The sequence below is a fragment of the Podarcis melisellensis genome, assembly GCF_964234715.1.
Source record: "Podarcis melisellensis genome assembly, chromosome: 1".
In the NCBI taxonomy this organism is placed as follows: domain Eukaryota; kingdom Metazoa; phylum Chordata; class Lepidosauria; order Squamata; family Lacertidae; genus Podarcis; species Podarcis melisellensis.
In genome coordinates, this window is record NC_138528.1 from 90,003,169 (window position 1) to 90,026,037 (window position 22,869).

Sequence of the window (22,869 nt, forward strand, 5' to 3'; positions counted from 1 at the left end):
ACCTTCCAACTGCACAATTCTAAGAGACTATGGGCATTATTTGATTTTAGGGTGCCACTGTATCCCTGGAAGTATTTTATCAGTAGCTGAAAATTCAACAGGTGCAGTTTCCCCCACTGCTGCCTCTTCAATAAGCCACACTTGTTGAATTTCTGGCAGCCCTATTAGTTTCGCTTCCTAGATAGACTTCTTATTTCCTTCCCTTTCATCTTTCAAAGGAACTGCAGGACCCTTTTTTTATTCATTAAATGCATTCATGTTACAAAATGATGAATGATTAATTTGCCCCCAAACCCTTCCCATTTCCACCTCTTCCCATTATCTGTCTATTCTCATCCTATATAGCTCTGTACAGCCTTGGCTATCTAAGAGTTCCTCCTGCATCCAAATCGCCTTTTTCTTTTCCCCTGTCCCATTACTTCATACATTCTGCCATTTCATTAAATGCTGCTGATGTTTCTCTTTCATTTTAATGCCACATTTTTTATTTGCACTCTTGTCTATTGAGAACCACATTGCAGAGAGCTGTTTTCGAAAAACTAAAAGTCCTTCCTTAAAACCTAATACTCAATATTTTTTTCTGCCCATTTAATAATCTTTCTAATTCACTTTCCCTTGGTTTTATGGATCTCTAAAGCTGCTCTCTGGATGGTTTATATTTTTAATGCAATTCCTTTTATTGCTCATATTCCTCCTTACCTTTTGGCTTAAGCACCTCAGCTTTGAATGTTTTTAGGTCCCAGGCTGGTGAGTCTCATATAATGGAAGAATGTGCTCCAGGCAGCATACACGGCGGATGAACAAATGACAATTCTGAGGTGTACATTAGGGAATCTAACATACCAGCATCCAAGATTTTTTCCACTCCTCAAACCCAAGTCTCCTAGGAGCCTGAGAGAGAAGAGAGTATTGTCTCTCTTGAATTACTAGTACAATCCACAACCTGCACTACACAATTTATTCCTGTAAACAAAATCTATGACTATACAAAATGGCCCACTCTCTATGAGATGATTTTATATAGCCTGTCACTTGCTGGTGAACACTAAGGTTCTGATTAACGACATTTAATGGCTGGTAGTGGCTGTTTAAACCTACTGACATTTTTGACGCATCCATCTGCCTGGAGATTGAGGACCAAACTTACACATGAGATCTGTGGCCACTGGGTGAGATCTATCATTCATCATATCCAGAAGACACCCACAGAAACCAAGTCCCTAGATTTCAATAGCCTAAGTATGACAAATGTTGGATATGATGCTATAGCTCTCAAAATTTCTTTTTAGATCTAAAAGCTTTTTTAAAAGCAAAGAAACAAATGTCAAGAAATCTGATTATGTGTTTCCTGCACCACATGTCATTTGGCATATGAGCAATTTTTCGAACTTGAATGTGAGCAAGTATGGTGCTTGGTGAAAAAGGCTCCTAAGAGACTTCTGGCTGGAGAAAGCAGCTTCTTAGGTTTTGTGATGCTTGTTGAGTAGCATCTCTAGTGGATATGCTTGCTACCCATCTGCTCAACCTGTACTTTTCTCTGTAAAAAAAAAAAGATACTGAACAAGTGTTCGCTTCTCACAAGGAAACTGTTCCTGAAGCAAGCTTCCCTCTAGTTTGTACCAGTCAGGGAACTGGGTAGTATAAAATCGTATTAACAAATGGTGCCACTGCTTTCTAATACCATGTTTACAGTGGCGGAGAGAGCAAATGGCTGCTTGGCTGCTGCATGTCCTGGGGAACGTGTCCCGGGGGCATGGCGTGTTGCCTACAGGGGCATGGCGCTTGTCCCAGGGGCATGGCACACATCCTGGGGGTGTGGCGCCCAGCGTGGAAGGGCAGCCATGATGGCACCCCACTGGGATCACAGTGTCAGGGGCGGTGCGCTCCCTCCGCCCCCCTCTTCCTCCGCCAGTGCATGTTTACCTGTGGAAGGCAGGGAGGGAAGACCCAGCCAGAAGAAATTACTGTTCAACTGCCTGTGCTGATCTATATAAATTCCTGTGCTAATCTATATAAATTCTGCATAGTCACTTAAGTTAACACAGGGCTAATTGTTGTGCAATAACAGCCTAGTCCTATGGAAATGGAATACAGATGAATATGTGACACTGTCTTTTCCTTTGGCCTATGTAGGTCAGTATTGTCACACTCACAGCAGCACTCTCAAGATTTTTGGACCAGAGATCTTTCCCAGTGTTGCCTGGAGATGCTGGAGATTAAACCTGAGATCTTCTGCGCTGAAAGCATGTCCTCTACCACTGAGCCCCTGCCTCTCCTCCACTGCGGTATCCAGAGCCACTTTGGGGAGGAGCTCAGAAAAACGATGAATTATTATTTTTTTGTTCAAGGTGCACAGCTTCTACAACAGTGAGCCTGCATTCTCATCTTTACCTCCCCCCCCCCCACCATCCAGCATGTTCCTTGCCGTGCTGCATAATGCAATTAAATCTGGCACTAGCCGAGGGGGGTCGCTGCACAACCGGATCATCCAACACCCTTAAAGATGAAAACTCAGTACTCCATCTTGCTCGAGCTTATGAAGTAAAAGCAAACTTTAGAGCAGGATGTTTGAACTGTAATCCAATTTCATTTCTTGTAGCTTCATTAGTCCTGGTGATAAAAGTTACAAGTCGGTCTGATTAAATTTTCTCCTAAGACTACGGAGGTACTGAGATGGCTAAGGTAGGTATAATACAGATTTGAAAAATCTGAACTCCTGGGGAAATGTCCCTGCCTCTGTTTATTTATTTATATCTGGGCTCCACATAAATCCCCAGGGATGGCAAATAGGGATGCATCCGTAATCCATTTGCTTTGCAGTACTAGAAAGATACAGATGTCCTAGAAAGGGTTGTTTTGATTGGTGCATGGAAAACTACTGTGCTTTGTTGCTGTACTTTGAAAAGCCAAGAACCAAAGATGGCTTTGATGCTCTGTTACATCATGGAAAATGTTGCAGAAATATCACTCTCTGCTCTTTGGATTGGTACCTTCCATTTATTAACACTAAGGATTGGGTGTTTTATTAACACTAACAATTTAACACCACCTCTCTAATCATGTGGTCTATCATTGGCTGAGCTCAGCTTTGCCTGGGGAGGGCGGGATATAAATAAAAAAATATTATTATTATTACTACTACTATGTGGTTCATCTGGAAAACGTTGGCTCATCTAGGAAGCCCTGCCCCCACTCTCAGTTTTCTGATTTGACCTCACTGAGCCAAATCTGATTGGCTACTTGCTTCATGATGTCATCCTATCCATTATATAAGTCACCAGTATGACTGATCCAGGAAGGAGGGGCAAAGCAGCTGCTGAGCTGGGGATGGTACCTAAACAGCAGCAACTAGAAGAAACTATGGGTCTGATGTGGGTCAAAAGAGTGAATATTCATGCAAAGGTTGTGGGGGGATAAATATTTCTACCCTACCAAAATTGGTCTTTCCAACCTACTGGAGACTATTCAGCATAGCTCTGAAAAAGACACATAATATTCCACACAAGAGTCAGCTTCTGAAATACATTAGAACATCAATTTAAGACAATAGATAAGCTGAAGGGTATCCCCCCCATCAAAAATGCACTTGTACCACCCTTCATGTATTTTCTGACATGTATGAATGCTATCAACATGGGACAGCGACCAGAAATAAGACTGAATGCACATTGCCTTCCATGTCGGTTTTGCATTCGTGTCAGGAGTTCGTTCGTGTCAGGAGCGGATTCAACAGAAAGCTGATTTAAGCTTCAAAGCTCCTTTGGGCTGATAATGACAAAACCTTTATTGTTCTCCATCCTCTATATAGTACGCACACTGGAATAGCCTTTTAAGGCGCAGATTGCATGTAAAACCTGCACAGCAATCCACTTTACAAGCCACATTTTTACAAGTCATAGCTCATTATCCACACAACAGCCCTATGAGGAAGGTGATTATTTCTCCCGTGTTACCTACAGGGAATTCTAGAGTCCATTTTGAATTTGAATACGATGCTAAATCCAAGTCTCTTGTATTTAATTTCAGCAGGCTAGCTGTGGGATTTGAAGGGGGGGGAGAGGACCCTGACTACGCTAAATTTGAAAATAAATATATCTAGCTGAAGACTAGACAGACAACTATTATCCAAAAAGTATAATGCCATTAGAATCCATAGTGCCGAGCACTGCAGCTAAAGTGGCGAAGCTACATTAATAAATAATAACTCATAAACGCTGCGGTGTAATGTTCTCTCTATTTAATAAGGTTCTACATTGATCTACAGCTGCAAATTATACTTTTTTGATTGTTTAAGTAATACCGTGCTTTCACTCGGCTTCCATTTTATGAGGTAATTTAAACTTCCACAGTCTCGCTAATGCTGACTGAACAGAAGCGGCCCAAAGTTATAGCTATTTTACATATCAGATGGGAACAAGTTCTTCCTTCACTGTTCTCTCCCCGGTGTGCCTTCTCCCTTTTGTTTCACACCACACCATCAACCAGTGTGCAAACACAGATCTTGATTAACAAACCCAAAATTATTATTTTAAATTAACGCTCAGCTAACATGGATCCATTATTTGCTCAATCTGATGAGGACCAAAAAAAAAAATGGGGGGGGGGAGAGAAATTAGAGGAAAAGAAGGTACTTTCTAAAAGCTGATTACTCTAATTGCTCGTTGTTTTTGATCCACCGCCTAGAACCACTTTCCAAAAGTTTCATTAATGAATGTAAATGTATGGTTGACTTTTTGATTCACACAGATATGAACTCCAGACAACAGTGATAGGGTGGGAATCAAATAATGAGTCCCGCCAGTGGAAATCGGGACATCCCATTTTTTTCACGCAAGAGCACGATACCCAAAGCCACACATTCTTGGGTGCTGTGAAGGCACAACCCCCCAAAGATGCTTTTTTTCATGGCCATGATCTTGCATGCATCATGTGACTTGCACGAGAGTGTAGCCCCATAGGACGCACATCTTGGTTTTTACTTCGAAATGTTGGAGGGTATAGGTAATTAGGCTTAGGACTGCAGCTTTAGTTAGTGTCTTTCCCCATACAAGCCCACATATCCATTAAAGTCTGGGGGATGGGGCCTTTTCCATGGTGGCCCTGAAGCTTTGGAATTCCTGCCCATATTATAAGATACTATGCTTCAAGGTCTCCAAAAGGCCTTAAAGAAACATCTGATCCAACTGGCTTTCCAGAGCTGATGTCTTTATTGCCTGGACTGTGGTTATTACATAGTTTTGCTGTGGCGTTTTTTTCCCTGTTTGATGTGAATGAATATGTTTTATTGGTCTTGTTCTTTCAGAAGATTTGAAGGATTTTTGTATTATTGATCTTCTATGTTGTTGTTTTTTTATTGTTGTGAGCAAATAAATACTTGAGATTCTTTCTACTATGAGTACTAAATTAGTGGTACCTCGGGTTAAGAACTTAATTCATTCTGGAGGTCCGTCCTTAACCTGAAACTGTTCTTAACCTGAGGTACCACTTTAGCTAATGGGGCCTCCCGCTGCTGCTGTGCCACCGCCACACGATTTCTGTACTCATCCTGAAGCAAAGTTCTTAACCTGAGGTACTATTTCTGGGTTAGCAGAGTCTGTAACCTGAAGCATCTGTAACCTGAAGTGCCTGTAATCTGAGGTACCACTGTACTGGATCACCCTACTCAGAAAGGTTTACTTCAGTCTCCATGTTTTCCATGTTTTCTGAAAGAAAAGTAAAACTTCTGGTAGGTAGGTGTTTAACTTATGTTAATGGCTCTATTTATTGAATATAAGTTTTTCTTTTGGACAGTCTTTAGTGATATTTGTTTCAATACAGTGTCATTTTGTAGTTTGGGAACTGGTTTTAGCCACCTTGAGGAGATTGCCAGTTCTTGGGCAGCTGTGGTATAAATTAAATTAATAAGATTGTCATAGTTTTTAAAAAATCTGGTTTTCCAAAACATTTCTTTAAGGGTGCAAGATTCCAATCCTCATTTGCACAATATTTGTAATTAAACTACAATATCCTCTAGATGGCAGCACCTTTATATGAATTTTGAATTTTACAGAATAAAGGAAAACAAAGCTGCTTCATGAAGCTGTTCTGCGGAGATTTGATCATGTTTTGTTTTGAATGGAGGGGTGCCTGCCTTTGCTCTTTGATGATCCCTAGAGCAGGATAGGAAACGACTAAGGAAGAGAAGCAGTGCCAACTTTGAGGCAGATGTCCAGGGACCCCCAAAGCTCCTGTGAAGCAGTGGCAAGTTTCGGTGAGATCTCGTAAAGCATACAAGACCTCTTAAGATTTCAGCAAGATCTCATAAGATCTCACTGGAAGCTCCTCCCATTGCTTCTCCACCACTTGCAGGGGCAGCAGGCAAGGTGTCAGTGGGGGCCCACCTCTTAGGTTTCTGCCACCTGAGGCAGCTGCCTCAGTCCACCTCATGGGTAGGACAACCCTGCTTTGTCTTGGGTGCCATCTTAGGACCCTGTTTACTTATTTTTTGATATGTCTATTAATTAGGTATAGCCTGGGGGGGATGCAAGGGGATGCATATTCCTAAACATTTTGTGAACCTTTGTACTTTTGTCCATTTCCTGTATTTATTTTCCCCGATTTGAACTAGAAAATGGTGATTTTCTTGAGTCAAATCGAGAGTACCCCTAAACATTTTTATTTTATTTTTAGAAAAAAAGCACCAGGTATAGCGGCATACCTAATTAATATTTATATCTGTCCGTCTTCTTTATTTTTATCTGTCTTCTAATATAGGTATAGCATCACAATGCTATACTGCTATCACATTCTGCATATGTTTCCCCCAGGTGAGCTGCCTCTCAAAAGACTAGTAAAGAAAATGGTAATATGAACTGGCTCTTTTTCTCACTTCTCAGAAGGTACAGTCTGTAAACATCACTTTCTGTTGAACTTGATGTTGGAATATCCAGATGGATTTATACCCTCCTCCTCTCCAGCACTTTCCCCTCCCTATTGGGATGAAAATGGTTGTGATGAGACCTCCGGGTATAGGGCGGTATATAATTCTAATTCTAATAATAATAATAATAATAATAATCGTTTTAGAGCTGAACAGCCACGGCAATATTGTAACCTCCATGATCTGCACCAAATGAATTGGCATTCTACTTGCGTTTAAAAACCTTTTGTGCAGAACAGTCTAATTTTGTCTTATCAGCACTTTGTTTTTTTGTCACTTCAGTTAGTACTTAATTCAATAGGCCACTTGTAGTCTAATGCTTCAGGCTGCACAGAATGGATTTAAGGGCTTAAGAATGCATTTATCACATTTGTACACCAAGGATGTCAGAGGTTATCCCCATTCTGTCTTCAGATCAATGTGGTGTGGTAGGTTGGGCTGGTAGAGTGATGCTTTTTCAAAGAGTTTCATTGGCTAGGTGAGGATTTGAATTCAGGTCTCCCTGGTCCAAGACCAATGTCTTGTCCACTACTGGTATTGCTGAATCTGTGAGAAGGCTGGTGCTGCTCAGTGATCATATTTGGCCCTTCTTGCATGCACTAAATCCCTTCAGAAGGAAGAAAAGACAGAAACTTCTCTTCGTCTTATTGACTGTTTATTCACTTCTTCAAAAGCAATTAGGAATTTAATCACAGTTTCTATGGATTTCTGGGGAAAATCTGTAATTAAATCTGCACAGTGCCCTTGCATGATAGGTTTAACTTTTCCACAGCAGTGCGGGAATACTTTTAGTATTCTCGTATCTTTGCATTAAAATTGGCCAGGCATGCCACAAACCCAGGACCCCACATTGCTTTCCTACATAGCTAAAAACCCATTCTAATAAGCCAGAATTGGAGGTTAGCCCTCTTGATCTAATCAAAGTTGTTCTCATAATGGACAGAGATGTTCCTTTCCATCATTATTTTACAGCACAGAGAGGAAAGGAAGAAAGCTCTCCCTCTCCTTGTGTGGGAAATGAGGCTGGCTTCCCTCCCAATAAAGCTGGCTTAAATCTGCCGTTAATTGAAAGCTTATCTTCTCTCTGAAAAAGGGAATGATGTTCATATAAAAACGCAATGTAATAACTTAATAGCTCTGCTGGAGGTGACTTGTACGTGTGTGGGACAGATCGAGAAGGTTAAGAATTGTGGATGCTTAATTCCTGTTGGTTCACATGTACGTCTAGGAACGAGAAGCGAAGAAAGAACATGGTCTTGCTGTCTTATTCCTGCTTGCATGGATGAGAAGAACTGTCACAATTGATCCAATGTCACTGACCCTCTCTTGGCTGTTACTGTATCAGCAGTCAAATGATGCATGAGGCAGACATTCTCTGCTGGGCAGTGGAAGGAGGCTGGGTGCAAACGAGGCACATTGCAAAATGAGAACACGGCTTCTGTAAGATTGCCAAACACCCCTTTTCAAGACAAGTCCTCTTCAAAATGGCACCATTATTATGCCACAGACCACCTGCATTTTCTGTCCACAGGAGTTTTTCCTTGTGACACTTTCGCATGTGGCTAAGGGACAGGCAGAAGTATAGCTAAAACGACCCCAAAGAATTTAAGGAGCAACATTTTCCTTGCATAGAACTTACACTGAAGTAACTCCTGCCTTTTAAGCCCAGTCTCCTTGCACCCAAAGAAAAGAGATGCATTGTTCCTGCCTGATGAATTGGATTGATACTTCCTTATCATGCCATTGGACTGTAAAATGTAAAACCTGGATCCATTCCAAAGTTCTTTCTCTTTGCTTTAGCATTTTAGGGAGCCTGAAGACAGATGGACTTGTTCATCCTACTTCTAATTCAGCAATGAAGCTGAATTCTGCATGAGAAACAGTGCTTCTTCTGCAGGTAGGGATGGTGGTGGTGGTGGGGGAATTAAATTCAGTTTGCATTTAAAGGTGAACTGACTTAATTTCTGAAACAATGCATGAACTGGAACACAGCCATCCTTCGACATTCACACTTCTCCAAATTTTGCAATGCTGTTCTCCAGCCTAGTAATGCGTACAAAAATGCACGTATATTATAGTAATTGTATCAATGTAGCAATTCTAGATGAGACCCATGACAGGAAATGGGTCAGATAAGCACATTCTGGTCCATTTAGGATGCTGTGTCGTGCTGAGGATTGCAGCCCCATGACATCCAAGAATGAACCTCTCCAATCAAGACAGCACATGTTCTGTGGGTTGGGATGAGTAAAGCTGTCGATTTCAATTTCAATTTTAGTGTGCATTTCTCATTTTATACACACATTTGTATGCAATTTTCCACGATACACACATTTTTGCAAAGCAATTTTCCCCAATAGAATGCATTTTTGTATGTTACTTGCATATATATATATGAATTTTTTAATGTATGTTTTACTGCAGTATGTGCATTTTTGTACACAATATTTGACTGGAGAACTGAATTGCCGAATTTTGAAAAGTGGGGATTTCAATGGGGGCTGTGTGTTTTTTCAGAAAGTGCAAATCAGGGAGGTTTGCCTTTAAATGCCAGTTGAACAAAATTCTCTCCCATCCTTATTCATACCTAGCTTCTGTTGTAAGCGCACAAAGCCAGTTTCCCCTACGCTTGGTCTGGGAAAGGTTATACATCTGCACAAAAAGTGGGGGCTGTAAAATGAGCTCACCATTCAAATTAAGTACCTCTGTATACCTTATAGTGAGAAAGAGCCTTAAGACTGACATTTCTGAGGCAAACTCATTTCCACAACACAGCCGATTAGAATGGCAGTGAATCATGCTAGCTGATAGGGCAGCCTGACAGAGCTGTTATGATTTCAAATCCAGGACTGTGGATCTTTCTTTTTCCATTCTGCCCTTTACATTTTGTTTACACTCCTTCACTTTGCAAGATAATTCTGTTCCCTCCTTGGGTATTTATATCTCAGCACTGCGTGGGCTGCTATCTTCTCCCAATCTAATAATCTCCCTGATGAGCTCTACAGCAATATTTATCTCTCCTGATCTTCTCATCATAAATCAATTGCACTTGCCTTTTTAAATCTTTTTGGTGTATGGTGCTCCATTTGTTAGCTTCCACCAGCCTTTGATTGCGGAAGCACACCTATGAAATTGCAGATCCACAGATCTCACCAACACCCCTCCTTAGCTGTTTGGCACTTCCGCTGGCAGCTTGTTTACCTCACTGCTGCCTGGCCTTGTGATAAGGATGGGAACACAGGTGGTGCTGTGGTCTAAACGACTGAGCCTCTTGGGCTTGCTGATCAGAAGGTCAGCGGTTCGAATCCCCACAACAAGGTGAGCTCCTGTTGCTCTGTCCCAACTCCTGACAACCTAGCAGTTTGAAAGCATGCCAGTACAAGTAGATAAATAGGTACCACTGCAGCAGGAAGGTAAATGGTGTTTCCATGCACTCTGGCTTCCGTCACGGTGTCCCATTGTGCCAGAAGCAGTTTAGTCATGCTGACCACATGACCTGGAAAGCTGTCTGTGGACAAACGCCGGCTCCCTCGGCCTGAAGCGAGATGAACACTGCAACCCCATAGTTGTCTTTGACTGGACTTAGCCATTCAGGGGTCCTTTACCTTTTTTACCTAGTGATAAGGCTGTCAAGGCAGCAAGGATCAAGCTAGCTGGGCAAGTGCTGGGCTAGCTTTAAAAAAAGAGCAAGGAGGGTACCATGAAGGGGCAAGGGGTTGTTGAACCCCCCCCATTTCTCTTCCAGCTTCCTCCAGCTGTTGCCCCCTAGATGGGATGCACTGATGTGTGTTTGCAACAAGCAACAGGCTGCAGGGGAAAACTGCTGCTTGACCATTGTCTCTTGCAAGTTACTCTACCCCCCATGTTGCTTAGTAGTGAGCAGTTTCCAGGCCAGGCCTGCATCTGCCCCTGAATACCTGGATTTGCACATTAGAGATTAGGTTGAGAAGATGGGTCTACCTTTTGTTGCTCTTAGAACACTGCCTGCAAGGGATTGGTTTGAAGGAGTGTGGTTCCATTGCCTGTGTGTGACATCACTTCTCCTGTTCTTCTGGTGGAATTCTGACTTATCTTAGCAGAAGCTTTCGTTCCACGGACTGTTGGAGAACAATAACCTCCACTGCCTCCAACTTCTGTGCCCTCCTCTGACACCCAGCAAGCTAAAATACCTTTAAAAAACATTGGTTTGGTTTTGGAGAAAGAGATTCCCACCCCTGCCCCTCACATCTCTCAGCAGAACAATTTGGCTTAATAATTAATAGATTGATCACTCTTGGCAGCAAAGGTAACAACCATGGTCAAACTATATGGATAATGTAATAAAAACGTGTTGTTGTTTTTCAATGGTAATCGGCTTTAACAAGAAACTGAAAAGACTACGCTGTTGATGCTGAGGCAAATCCCTTAAACAGTGACGCAGCTAGTTAATGTTATAGCACATGATTGTCTTTACTTTCTGCAATCAGCGTTTTATTCACAATTTTACAATAGGTGTAAATTTTTATCACTCGTTAGGCAAGCAGAAGAATGAACTGAACCTCAAGAAAAATCACTTAAGAATTGGCTACAGTGATATAACAGAGCAATAACTGATCCAAGACCAACCATCTAGTGGGAGAAGAAAAAGTAAGTGACATATAAAATGCTAAAAGGTCAGATTTCTTCTTCTTCTTTTTTTAAAGAAAGAAAGGAATCCACAAACAGGAACATATTGTACCATGTCAACAGAATGGCTGTGAGCTGAGCTTTAGAAAAATGAAGGTTCATTATAAAAGCTTTAGAAGTGAAAAATAAAATGTTACATTCTGGATCTTCTTTGTAGGCTGTGAGGGGGGTGGGAAGAAGCCCATGACAGGAGCAACAGGAAATAAGAAGTCTAATTAAGCATCATTCTTGCTATGTGCATGATAGAAGCAGAGGGAATTAGGCCTGGAATTTTGCTATGATGGACAGATTATGTGACCAGGAAAATGAAATAGTAAACATATTGAATCAACTGGACAGATTATAATAAATTTAAGCATGCTTTACTTGAGAATTAGCACTATTAAGCTCAGCTGGAATTACATTCAACTAAACCTAATATGCAGGCGATAGTTGCAGATTAGCTGACATTTCTTTTCTTAATTAAACATGGTTGATTACCTGCAGGATATGACATTGTTTTAGTGGGGACTTGAGGCTGTAGCAGGAGTTTCATTGTGGTGTGAGAACCCCCACCCACAATGTTTCATATAAAATGTGATTACGTCTTAGGAGCACCTATATTTACAGCTCATATTCAATGCACTGAAAGACAGATGGACATATGCATTCAACGCAAAACACATCAACTTGGTTACTTTTTTTAAAAAGGGAGAGGGAGCTGCTCTCTGATTGGGGGCTGCATAATGACGCCATGTTGTGCAGTGGTGTGGAGTCGCAATTCATGAAGGATGGGGAAGCGCAACTGGGAGAGCTGGTGGAACTGGGAGTCATGGCATCAACACCAAATTGGAATGTGGGATCTTCTGCCCTGGAACACATTCTGCCTCTGCATACCTCAAGGCAACCCAAGGCTTCTGTACTCCCATTGTATTTTCAGAAAGAGAAATCACCCTCACATCTGGCTGCTCTTCTTCCTCAGCTTCCCAGCTGGCCTTTGCATTGGATGGATGGACACCATGGTGGATTACTACAAAATCCTGGATGTTCCCCAAAGTGCCTCTATGAGTGATATTAAAAGAGCGTAAGAGAAATCTTTCCTTGGAGTGCCCCTTTTCCTAGGTAAAGGTAAAGGGGACCCCTGACCATTAGGTCCAGTCGTGACCGACTCTGGGGTTGCGGCGCTCATCTTGCTTTACTGGCCGAGGGAGCCGGCGTACAGCTTCCAGGTCATGTGGCCAGCATGACTAAGCCGCTTCTGGCGAACCAGAGCAGCACACGGAAACACTGTTTACCTTCCCGCCAGAGCGGTACCTATTTATCTACTTGCACTTTGACGTGCTTTCGAACTGCTAGGTTGGCAGGAGCAGGGACCGAGCAACGGGAGCTCACCCCGTCGCGGGGATTCGAACCGCCGACCTTCTGATCGGCAAGTCCTAGGCTTTGTGGTTTAACCCACAGCGCCACCCTTGTCCCTCAACCCTTTTCCTACAACCCTGTAATCTTAATCGTTCCTCATGTTGCTTCTCTGTCAACATTTACCAGCAGGGCTTGATATTAGTAAGTGACTTAATATCAGGAAAGGTGCCATAGTTCAGAAGCAGAGCACCTGCCTTGCATTTAGAAGGCCCCATGTTTAATTCCTGGCATCTCCAGGTAGGGCTGGGCAAGAACCCTCAAGAGTTTCTGTAGATAAGTACTGAGCCAGATGATCTGACTCAGTATAAGGCAGGTTCCTATGTTGTTAACTTGGCTTCCTCCGTGGACAATTGAGGCAGAAATCCAGTTGCAAGCTATTGCCTCATCATCACCATGATAAGTCATGGTCTGAGAAACTGTCCAGAATAATGGGACTGGAAGGTGGTCACTAGCCTATTTGGGTGGTTCTCACCATTATCATGGAGGATAGCATAGGTGGATAGTTCTAGGATGGATAGCCACTAATGTTTGTTGCATCTTGTGAACTGTGCAGGTACAGGAGTAAAGTGCTCAGATGGCACCCAGATAAAAATCCAGATAACAGGGCAGAAGCTGAACAGAAGTTCAAGGAGGTTGTGGAAGCCTACAAAGTCCTTTCAGACAGTAAGGCACCCAGTTTCTCTTCAGTGCTCCTTTTCTTCCTCTCTCCAATAGAACATTCACAGTCACAACAGCTAATTTATTTTTGACTGATTAATCCCAAATAAAAACATAATGAACATGGATTAAACTTTGTCAACTGCTCTAGAATGCAAATAAATTAACAAATAAAAATATTAACACTCCATTCTTTAGGCAGCGACACAAGGTTGCATAAGTAATTCCAAACTTACTTCCTTCATCTTTTTGTTTGCACAGTCGGAATTGTTAACATATTTTCTCCCAATCCTTCAATGCACATACGAGACCATTCCCACATTTGACCTTTGTTTTCTTCCACTCCAGTTTAAGCTGCTTAATCTAATCTCCATTTACAATTATCTTTGGAAGGATGGAAGTTCAACCTTCTACCTTGCTGACAGAATGATATTTTTTTTTCTAAAAAAAGGCTTGAATATGGAGAAACTAACTATGATTGGAGCTAAACTTTACAAGAAATATGGATCTGCCACAACTCTGTTCTCCTTTATCTCCAATTCCTAGTAAGATATAGCATAATAATACAGTTTAGATTGTGGGTCAAATTAGACTCAGCAGGAGTCTCAATTTGGGCTGCAAGGCTGTTTTCCCCAAACAACACCCACCTGCTCTGCACCCGACATCATTTGGAACATCAGGTGTGGGGCACGTAAATATGTGGTTGTACACTCTTGATTGTTCCTTGGCAAGCGGAGCTCACTAACAGCAAGGCCTTTTGAAGCTGGTGTGGTTTGGAGTCAAACTGCACTTGTAACTGAACATTTTTATTTTGTAGACCAGCTTTGTAAAGAGCTGCAGAGAAACAATATCCTTTTGCAGGCATGGTTTGCATCCAAACCATGCCTGCAAAAGGCCAACGTGGGGCTCACCGTCAATATAAATCAGTTGATCAGCACTAATAGCAGGCCCCTCTGAAGTTGCCACCTGCCATCATAATAAGACAATTAACAATTGGGCGGCTCTGCCCACCTGTCAAAGTGGCCTGAAGGTGGCAGTGGAAGTCATGTTCTGGCCCAGCAGTTGGAAAAGATACCACACCCCATCATGCACTGTGCATCTCCCCACTGTCAAACTGATATTACATTCTTCACATACACTTCCCAGCCATGCTTCCCCCAGGGCGGCTCACCTGGCGCCTTCATCGTATCTTTTGGCAACAGGCAAAAACATTCCTCTTCTCCCAGGTCTTTGTTTAATTCGCCAGTTATGGCCTTTTAAACTGTTTTTGTTTCTTACTGTGTTATGTATTTTTGTGTTTTTATAATGGAAACTGCCCTGTGAGTCTCGGATGAAGGGTTGCATAGAAATGGAGAGAACTGAAGTCCAGAGACAGCGGCTTGTCTAATAGTCACTGAGCTGGATTTATGGATGTGGTGTGGTTTGAACCAGGGACTTCTTGGTCTCTTTAACATGATGCAGAACAGCAGCAATAAAACTGGAAAACTCAAAGCTAGAGATGAAGAGGCAGCTTGAAATTTCCTTCCACTTTTACTTCTATTTCAGGAAGCACGCGTAACCAGTATGATGGGAGCAGCACAGAGACGTTCAAAGAAACAAGTGAGTAGTCCAGAGAAGAGGCCAAAGGCCTCGTCCCAACCTCTGATTAAGCCTATTAACATCTCTAAGGCTTAGTGGGACTTACCAACCTGTCCACTTCAGTTCTTCTTGGATTCACATTTTTCCAGCCTTTCACCACATTTCCACATCAGTTTGCATTTTTTTCTTGAAGCCCACATATTTTTGCATTCATTTCCACTAAAGTGCATGATTTTTGCATGTGACATTGCATCCACTCTATCCAGTTTTTCAACCAGTTTCCTCTAGCCTGATGCATTTTGCAACATGATTTTCATGAATATATGTACACTTTTTTTGTACACTTATTTTGCTGGAAAATGGTGTTGCAAAATTCAGAGAGGTCTGACTTTTGAAAGATAGCTGTGTTTTGTTTTGTGTATTGGATATGCGAATTGGGTAGGTTTGCATTAAAATGCTAAGAAAACAAATTTCTCACTCCGTTCCTAACAGGACATTAATCGTTCTGTTTAGCACTGGGCTCAGGAAAGCAACTGAACACTCTTTGCAGCTGTTTCACCCACTTTTAAAAAAGATTGCTCCAGCAATCTTTAAAAGGGTGAGAGAAACTGCTGCAAAGAGCATTCAGCCCTATCCTGTGCTCAGAGAGGATTGTGGGGACCACAAAGGATTTCAATGGGTGTGTGGAGCAACCCACCTGTCAAACATGTGATGCCCATAGTGGTGTTGTGACTGCCAGATGGATCATCTCACTACCTGCAGAGCCCAAAATGTTCCCCACCCCTATTTTATACATACCTCAAGAGCTATGAATGGTTTTCAAAAATCTTATTCATCCATATGTGTTTAAAGAGATCCAGAATCTAATTCTGTTTCCTTACGCACAAAGAAGCATGCCACCGGTTGAAAATAGCTACTATAATACATGTAGGTTGACTGTATCTAGGGGTTCCATGACTGCTGAAGCCGGTAGATTGGAAAGCAACTTGGAGCAAATAGCTAGTTCTGCCTCCAAGGAAAGATTCTTTTGCCTTCTTTCCTTAATCCTCCCATACATCCTGGAAGGAGAAGATGCAACAACTTTGGTGATGTTGTAACAGCTTATTTTTATTTTTCAAAACCATGCTATTTACATATCCCTTTCAAACAGCACAGCATTTGGAATTGTTTCCCTTTCTCTCTCCTTAGAGAGATCTGAGGATGAGAAGCACCTGTCTGTGTTTGATCACGATGGCATCAAAATATTCTTCACAAAACAACGTTCTTCTTCAGGTAATCTTTACATCCTTTCTGGAAAACTGCTTTGCTGTGAAGCCTGTTGGTTGCCACAGCTGTTAGCTTAGGACCGCTAATTCAAGTACCCAGGGCTTTTTTCCAGCCGGAACTTGCCGGAACTTGCTGGAACTCAGTTCTGGCACGTCTCAGGTGGGCTCCATTACCATGATAAGAGAACAAGGGAGGGGATCATGGTGAGTTCTGGCACTTCTTTTTCTTGAGAAATAGCACTGCAGGTACCTATATTACATACCTGTGGTGAGGCTTCTGTTTGTGGCACAGTATTCTGATAGAAAGAGAGAGAAAGTAATAGCCAGGTTTTAAGGATTTAACCAAGCTGAGAATACATACAGGCCAGGCATAAAGCTATGCTGTAGAAAGAGAGCAGAAGAGCAATGCCTAAGGAAAAGATTATTTGGAAGGGTGTGTTGATCATCATCATCTCTCTCTCTTTCTCTCTGTCCCTCGGCCTATTTCTGGTTTCAATATTTCAGTCCCACTTCCAGTAGCACCTTAAAGACCAACTATGTTAGTTCTTGGTATGAGCTTTCGTGTGCATGCACACTTCTTCAGATACACATGTGAAGAAGTGTGCATGCACACGAAAGCTCATACCAAGAACTAACATAGTTGGTCTTTAAGATGCTACTGGAAGGAATTTTTTTTGTTTTGACTATGGCAGACCAACACGGCTACCTATCTGTAATCAGTCCCACTTGTCCTTCTGGTGCTTTGTGCCAAAGTGGTGACTAAACAGCAGCATAAGACTTCTGCTGTTGTTACCAGGAACCCTTCCTCCCATTGCCAGTGTTATCAGAAAAATCACTAAAGCTGATGTAAAAATCTGCTGGGGCGGAAGCTGCTGTGGAGGTGATTTGATCCTTAGGGAGCAAGTTCAATAGCTCCAGAGGTCCTTTTCAGTCTTATAACTAGTATCGCTGAGGTAATTGACAAGAGCAAGTGTAGCCAATATGATAACCTCCTGATGTTTTGGGAATCAAACCTGCATCACACCCAGGCAGCATTGCTATGATTAGAGCAACTTCTGGAGGGCACTGAGTTAGCTACCCCTGACCAGAGCATCTTATCTTACAAGAGAGGATGAAAGATGAATTACAGTGTGCTTGTTTTGTGTGTGTGTGTAATTTGTGGCCTGGATGCACTTCATAATGAGTATGTGGCAACCTGTGTGTTTCAGATTTTTCTGTATCCTTCTTCAGCGCTCCTAAAAGGTTCCATCACTTTTCCATCGTGACTGCCTTCATGAATGGCAAAAAAATCACAACCAAAAGGTAAGGGGGGGGGGACATCTTTGTAGAAATCTTCTCCTTAAGTCTTGATTCTCCTGGCTGCATAACTCTGTGTGTGTTTGCAATGTGCAAGCATGTCCAAAAGCAAAATGTCTCTGAAATACCAGTTGCTGGGAATTACAGGTGTGCACTCATGTCCAGCTTGCAGGCTTCCCATGTCACATGGACATTTGTTTGACCACTGTGAGAACAGGATGCTGGACAAGATGGGCCATTGGCTTGTTTTATGTTCCTAACTCCTGGGTCCAGGATAATGTAACGTATCTGTGTTTATACTTTGTATGTTGCTTGGAGTCCGGAGGGTAGCAAGCAAGTAATGTGTCTGACTCTCTCAGGTGTACAGGATGTGAGAGGGTATCTGTACGTCTTTAGAGGGAAGAGGTATGTGAGTGAGTTTAACAGTCATATGTCTGCCTTACAGAATTTGTGAGGAAACTTTTATTAGATGAATATTTGAGACAAAAGTGACTTGATGGGCAGATTCCTACACACATATACAGTGGTACCTCAGGTTACATACGCTTCAGGTTACAGACTCCGCTAGCCCAGAAATATTACCTCGGGTTAAGAATTTTGCTTCAGGATGAGAACAGAAATCGTGCAGCGGCGGCACAGTGGCAGCAGGAGGCCCCATTAGCTAAAGTGGTGCTTCAGGTTAAGAACAGTTTCAGGTTAAGAACAGACCTCCAGAATGAATTAAGTTCTTAACCCGAAGTACCGTTGTAGGAGCAAATAAAGTTCTCACATGCACATAGGGATCTATCCAAATGAGTGTTTGAACAAGGAGGCTATAATATGGAGGCTTCTCCTGTTCCTAAAGCATCTGTCCCTTGTTTGGTCAGGTAACTATGTGAAATTTTCCCTTTCAGACATCTCGAGAATGAAAGCAAGTACTTGGAAGTAGAAGAGGACGGGAAGACGGTATCTATCCATGTTAATGGTAAATTTGAGTGGGCTGTATTATGCCTTGTGACAGGTGTTAAATGCTTATCTCAGTGTGTATAGGGCACCTCTGAGGAGCCTGATTTTCAGAAAGCATGCTTTCTCTCTTGAAAATTGAGACACCCAGAAAATTCTGACTCAGAGGGTTTTTTGTTTCCTTTTGTTTGAAAACCACCTTATTCTCTCACAGCTCATTAGGCAAGCAAAAAACAAAACAACAGCCCAATAAGAAAACATGTTCTTTGCCCTGTGAATTGTAGGTAAGGATGATTAGCTTTGCAAGCAAACAAATGACTGAGCAAATGAATGAATGAATAAAGGTTCAGGATATATGCCAAATAAACTCACATCTGGAATAAAGAATGGAAAAGACAGAACGATTTCATTGATTAGCATATGTTGTATTGGTGTAATCTAGGGAATCTACAATAGTCACACTATATTAATGCCTGGAATGGCAGGCAGGGGGAAGAGGGTAACATCCAGCTATTGCCAACAAAGTTCTACGTAGAGTAGACCTATTGAAATTAATGAGCCTAAGTTATGCATTTTCAATAATTTCAATGTGGCTACTCTGAGTATGACTGACACTGAATAAAACCCATTAGGTCATGATGTTGATGACAGCAGCATTTATATGTTGCCCATCTGACCAAGTCCTCTGGGCACTTTACAAAGACAATAAAATACAAAAACAGAACAGAACAAAACAAAACACCTAAACCTAAAAACCAAAAAATAAAAGCCCAGCAATGCCATCCCCAAAGCAGCACAAGACACAGCTGATAAAAGAATTATAATCAGCACAACCAGCATAAACCAGGGGATGCTGGTTGCAAAAAATGAACCTTCTCTGGTTTATTCTAGTATTGTTCTCATTTACTTGGCAAAATTATGCACCTTAGTCAATCCAGGCACTGTTCTCCATTGCCTATCTTATATTTCCTTCAATGTCTGCTTCTCTCTCCCCTGTTGAATGTGTGTGGTGCATTATTATCCTAACTTCCATGGGACATGATAATGAGTGGCATGCAGTGCCTCTGTTCCATTCACATAACATGCTTCTGCTTGGCACAAAGGAGCTTCCTCCCCTGTATAGCTTTTACACACCCTTACAATTTGCCCCAGGGAATCTCTGGAAAGTCCTGTTGCATGAATGGAATTTTGCTTACACAGCATTGAATACAACCCAAGCTGTTTACTCTTTTTCTTGGGTATTTCCTTTGTGTGAGTATGATTAGCGTTCTTACTAAAGCCACCAAATGCAGACCACTGACCAAATTCTGGTGGGCCATCTGGTGGATGGTGGGATACTCAAGATCCCTTGCTGTTGCCTCAGACAACATAGGGACTTAGAGACCATATGGGGACCATAGGGACTGAGAGAGAACATGTGTGGCTGAATTCAGCATACCCTTAGTGCAAATAGGATATAAGGGTGACAAAAAGGATTGGATCTAGACTTAGTTATGCTTAGAGCAGACCCACAGAAATCTTGTTGATTGTGACTATCTTAAGTTGCATTGATTTCTGTGGGTCTACTCTAAGCATGACTAAGTCTGAATGCAACAGAATAGTTAACATTATTGTCAGCGAGTCATAAGAATTCTGGATGTTTACATGCTCTACAAATTTCATTCTATGGGAGAAACATAAACCATGCCCTGAAATTGTGTGATAATTTTTAATCATGCTAGACACGGAAAAGGTGTGTAAATGCAGATCCTAGGCTTATTTCTGTAGCTCCATCACTGGAACAGACCTCCAGTTGACCAATATATTCTGGCTCTTGCAGGCATACCTGTTTACGATAGAGAAATTAACGCAAACAACTGGGATTACAGGTTGGACAGGGGCTACTATTATCCAGAAAAGAATCGGTTTTGGACATGTGAAAGGCGTCGGTGGGCAGAAGACTGGCGGCGCTGGGCAAGCCAATGGCGAGACTGGGCAGAAGAGTGTCGAGACTGGGCTGAAGGAAAGCAACATGAGAAAGACAAGTGCTTTTCTGGGGCTAATGCTGGTCATCGCTGGGCAAAAGCAGCACATGGTCCAAAGGCTAGTGAGGAACATCTCAGGTCAGACAGTGGTTGTCCTAGGCCAGGGGAAGGGAAATGTGATCTGAAAGAAGGACATAAGACTAATAAGGGACTATCTCGCCCAGAAGTGGAACACTCCAAGTCAGATAAAGGGTATTTTGTGTTTCCCAAGCCAGGTGAGAATTCTGGACCAGACGAAGGGCATCTCAAGGCAAACAAGAGGCAACAGAGAGTGGACGAGGGGCATTCCCCATCAGATAAGAACAACCCTGGAGTTGTTAGGCTGGGGGAGGGACATACGGATCAGGACAAGGGGCATGTCACAAGGAAAAAAGAGCAGCCTAGGCAGGATGAGGGGCAGCCCAGGCCAGATAAGGGGTCCCTCAGTTACAAGAAACCAGACCCTGTGTGTAATGAATCCACTATGAAGCACAAGGTGGTTTCTGAACACAACCCTCAGGCTGGGAATAGGGAGCCTCATGCTGGGAAACAGAAGCAACAGGCAGAAAGATGCAACCCACGTGCTGTGAAAAGCGAAAAACTGCTCAGAAAAAATGAGCCGAAGGATGACAAGCCAGAGTCCAAAGGTGAGAAGAACAGGCTTACGTTAGAGTCTGAACCTGGGAAGGGAACAGAATTCAGTGGTATGAAGGGAAAGGCTTGCGCTGATACTAAAGTGGCTCCTCAAACACATCTGACTTCCTCTGGTGGCAAAGTGCTGCCACTGAAAAGGAAAGAGCCCCAGATTCGGGTAAGAAAGCTGTATGGCAAGAGGAGCAAGTCTCAAGCTGGAAGGAGGTCGTCGCACGGTGGTAGGAGCAAGTCCCGGGCAGGGAAGAATAGGGTGCCTGATGGGCAAAGTAAGGCAGAGCCTGGGGGGAGCAGCTCATCTAAAGGACTTGATGAAGAACAGCCTGAGGGGAATGACTTAGCTAAAGGAAAGCCTGAGAGGAATGACTCAGTTGAAGGATGCAGTTTAGGAGAGCCTGAGGGGAATGGCTCAGCTAATGGAAGCAGGGAGGCGCCACCTGAGGGGAAGCAGACACAGGCAGATTCTAAGGGTGCACTGCAAGGTCGGAAAAAGGGACCTCTGTCAGCCCTCCTGGGGGGTGACATTTCTCTCCCAACAAAACACAGACTGCTCAGAAGAACAGCACAATCTTGCCTCTTATCTGAAGTCCAGGGTGAAAAGCATCAGTACATATCTGAAACGAGCCAGGTCATCAGCATGAATGACCAACGGAGAAGGAGACTGACTAAACTCCCTCAGTCTGGTACACAGCTTCCAAGTATTGAAGGCCAGAAACTTGGAGCGAATCAGTTCCCAAATGTGACTCATTGACCAGGGGTATGTTCAAGCTAGCTGGCTCACATTTAAGCTCACCGTCTTGCTCACTGATTTGTGATCACCTCTGACTTCTGTGTTCACACCAGGCAGTGCAGGACCCCACATTTGCTGGGCTGCAATAGGAAGGAGAGTTTCCAGAAATTGTGGTCGGTAAGGGAGGTGTGTTTTTCAATAAAGGCAGTAATGTAACTCTCACAATTTCTTGGTATGTGCTTATTATTTGAGAAGAAACAGGATATATATTCAGGAGATGCTGAGCTAGCTCTAGATCTCTACATTCCACATGAACCTGATTTTCCCCATTATCAGGATAGATTTGGGTTTGCTGAGCATCTGCTCACTTTTAATTCACCAGAGTGTTTTCATCAATGCTTGTAGATTACAGGATAGGTACGTACACACAGATGGGCCTTGCAAGTTGCAATTTGGGACCGGATATTGCCTAGGCTTTCTTAACCATGGAGGAAATACGCAGCATTTCCAGCCCTAACCCATAAAGGGGGGGGTTTGAGGTCCAGCTCCCTCACTGCGAAGGCACAGGGCCTTCTCAGTAGTGGTGCCCGCCCTGTGGAACGCCCTCTCGCCAGATGTCAAAAAGATAAAAAACTATATGACTTTTGGAATACGTCTGAAGGCAGTCCTCTATAGGGAAGTTTTTTTAATGTTTGATGTTTTATTGTGTTTTTATATTTTGCTGGAAGCCGCCCAGAGTGGCTGGGGCAACCCAGTCAGATGGCC

The 22,869-nt window shown here is 42.7% G+C and overlaps 1 protein-coding gene and 1 long non-coding RNA gene across 3 annotated transcripts; one reads left to right on the forward strand and one right to left on the reverse strand.

Annotated features, from left to right (window-relative positions):
• Window positions 1-7,557: 7,557 nt before the first annotated feature.
• Window positions 7,558-10,951, reverse strand: LOC309377812. The gene is made up of 2 exons (XR_014171673.1): window positions 10,880-10,951; window positions 7,558-8,315 (listed from the first exon to the last, which is right to left on the reverse strand). It is a non-coding gene; the product is annotated as an uncharacterized lncRNA (long non-coding RNA).
• A 43-nt stretch (window positions 10,952-10,994) lies between these two features.
• LOC309377597 (uncharacterized protein) lies at window positions 10,995-22,329 on the forward strand. Of its 2 annotated transcripts, none has more exons than XM_081925111.1 (9): window positions 10,995-11,204; window positions 11,435-11,545; window positions 12,504-12,647; window positions 13,536-13,645; window positions 15,185-15,238; window positions 16,406-16,489; window positions 17,691-17,784; window positions 18,672-18,742; window positions 20,540-22,329. In XM_081925111.1, exons 3-9 carry the CDS (start codon window positions 12,574-12,576, stop codon window positions 22,123-22,125), a joined length of 2,073 nt encoding a protein of 690 aa, XP_081781237.1. In that variant the 5' UTR covers window positions 10,995-11,204; window positions 11,435-11,545; window positions 12,504-12,573; the 3' UTR covers window positions 22,126-22,329. The 2 variants fall into 2 exon arrangements, with proteins under 2 accessions (XP_081781237.1, XP_081781236.1); XM_081925110.1 differs by having other exon boundaries at window positions 12,546-12,647.
• Window positions 22,330-22,869: the final 540 nt, after the last annotated feature.